This window comes from Spea bombifrons, chromosome 2 (assembly GCF_027358695.1).
Source record: "Spea bombifrons isolate aSpeBom1 chromosome 2, aSpeBom1.2.pri, whole genome shotgun sequence".
NCBI classification, from domain to species: domain Eukaryota; kingdom Metazoa; phylum Chordata; class Amphibia; order Anura; family Pelobatidae; genus Spea; species Spea bombifrons.
The window spans coordinates 135965607-135968264 of NC_071088.1; the positions used below are offsets into that span (position 1 = coordinate 135965607).

Sequence of the window (2658 nt, forward strand, 5' to 3'; positions counted from 1 at the left end):
AACAACCATAATAATTTAAGAGATACCTAGATGCTATCATTGATCCTTTCCTTACGGATAAATGTATTTATAATATATATATGACTTGTTTATGAATGTATATATATATATGTTTATACATTGTTGTTTGTATTTTCTTTTTCTTTTTACGTTGTCTACGTATGATATTTATTAAGTATTCATGTATGTATGTCATTTGATATGTTTATAATAAAAAAAAAAAATAAAAAAAAAATAAAGAAGACAGGGTTAGGTCCAAAATAATTTAAAGGGTTCTGGGAGGGAGACGGGTCTCGTTTGTCCTTCCTTGCCCATAAAACACAGACCTGGAAGCCTGGGAATCAGATCTGAATTCTAGAGCCTCATGCAAAATCCTGGTATGGAATTTACTTCAGAAGTGCACTACATGTAGTTGTACTATATAGAATCTTCTATACCCCTTACTAATAAGCAAAATGGAGGGGTGGCAGTTGCCTCCTTCTTTCCAAACCCCTTGTTGGTGGAGTAACTAAAATAATTAGTCATCAAGTGGTATAGTGCTTAGGTATACTTCCCACCTCATTCCTATTGGTATGACAGGGTCAAACATGGCACAGCAAGCTGTTCGGGGTCAAAGATGGCACAGGCAAGCTGTAGTTCCAATTTATGTTATTGATTGATGGGTCTTTTTCAAACAGTATGTAGAAAATGACTAATCTCAAATTTTTTGGTGGAAAAGTAAAATTAAAAAGCTTTTGTGTTCTTGCAACATTTTCCAAAAACTCCTTATATTAGTATACTGCAAATCCTCTGTAAAGAATACACAACATTTCTAACTGACTGATATAGTAGAACACAAAGTGCCATTGAAACACAGGAGTGATGGGCAGGGTCGTATAAAGGGTGAGGCGAGAGAGGCATTCGCCTAGGGCACAGCTGCGAGGGGGAGCACAGCCACCCGAACAGCAACTCTGCCTGCAGGACTGGTTGGGGAGATCACAATCTCCCTCTAACCGGCCCAACATTAGGGAGCATGAGGTCTGTCGAGCGCCAGGATGCGACGCTGTATCCCCGCACTCTGCATCAATAGCCGGTGCATAGTGATTAGGGATCACTAAAGCAGAGGTCTGAAATGTCAGACCTCACGCTTCCACGACAGTATGGAGGATGAGAAAGGTAAAAGATGGGGAGAAAGGGGTGTAAGGGCAGTGTATATATATGTGTGTGTGTGTTTGTAAGCTGGTGTGTGTAAAGGCAGTGTGTATGGGCAGGTGTGTGTAAGGGCAGTGTATGTGCATATGTGTGTGTTAAGGCAGGGTGTGAGGGCAGTGTATGTGTATATGTGAGTTTATGGGCAGGTGTGTGTAAAGGCAGCATATATGGGAAGTCATGTGTAAGGGAAAAATGAGCTAGCTATGGCTCTGGTGATGGGAGTGATAAAGAGTCTCTGTACACCTACGAAGATATGCCATTAAAAATCAGCTGCTTTGAGCCACAATAGTCACTTACAACAATAACACAGTCTGCGCAAGATTTTTGATCCATTTCATGTTATTTTAATGGACAAATTTTTTTTTTCCTTTCAAAAACAGGGAGATTTCTAAGGGACCCTAAACGGCAGTGTATTTAACATGTAAAACAAATCTCAGTCTAATTCTTGTGGTAAACTGGAAATTGATGTAAATTAAAGATTATACTGTCTAGAACACTTTCTTTTAGAGCATAAAATCACACATTAGGTTTTCTCAGATCATGTAGTTTCCGGAAGTTCTGAATGATTTTACTTCTCAGGGCTTCAGTCCTTATCCCGTAAATGAGCGGGTTAACAATAGTCGGGGTTACAAGGCCGATGAAAGAGAGCGTTATATGTCCATAAAGAGGAAATGTAGCACTGTTCAATCTGTAACGCAGAAGAACAAAAAAGGTTGTGATCAGAAAACTGGAAAAGGCATACAGGTGGGTCACCAACGTACTGACAGCTTTCTGATATGCCTCCTTAGATACCTTCAGACAGATCAAAAATGTCTTTATGTAGCAATAAATTATGATCACGAGAGCAATAAAAATCATAAGAAACGCCTGAACGGCTCCAAATATATTATTGACAGATGAGTTGCCACAAGCCAGTTTGACGAGTGACATATTATCACAAAACAAATTGTTAATATTTATGCCGCACAGAGGAAGCCATGCTGTCATCATCACAGGTACAAGGACACCTATAAATGTAGTAACCCAGATCATAGCTATGAATGTCAGGGCCTTTCCATTCGTCATCAGTGTTGGGTATCTAAGAGGTTGGCCAACAGCTAAATATCTGTCCTGCGCCATGACAGTAAAAGTAAGTAACTCAACCGCACCAAAAGTATGTACACAAAAAGCTTGGATTAAACAATCAACTAAAGAGACTATTTTAGACCCAGAAAGCAAGTTGATTATAAGCTTCGGGAAAAGTGTTGTACTTCCGAAAATCCCGTTGATAAGTAGATTGCAAATGAATAGGTACATGGGTTCATGAAGTCTTGGTTCCGTGACAATAATGGAAACAATCATCGATGTAAAGAGCATGATAATGAGATACAGTGCAAGAGATATCGTAAAGTAAAAATATTTTAGTCTTTCCATCTCGACAAGACCAAGAATAATGAAGCTAGTACTGATGGTGGACACATTTATCAT

At 39.1% G+C, this 2658-nt stretch overlaps 1 protein-coding gene across 1 annotated transcript; it reads right to left on the reverse strand.

The window, feature by feature from the left end:
• Positions 1-1573: 1573 nt before the first annotated feature.
• LOC128474318 (olfactory receptor 4C12-like) lies at positions 1574-2658 on the reverse strand. The gene has a single exon (XM_053456628.1). The coding sequence runs from the start codon at positions 2656-2658 to the stop codon at positions 1708-1710; it is 951 nt and encodes a 316-aa protein (XP_053312603.1). The 3' UTR covers positions 1574-1707.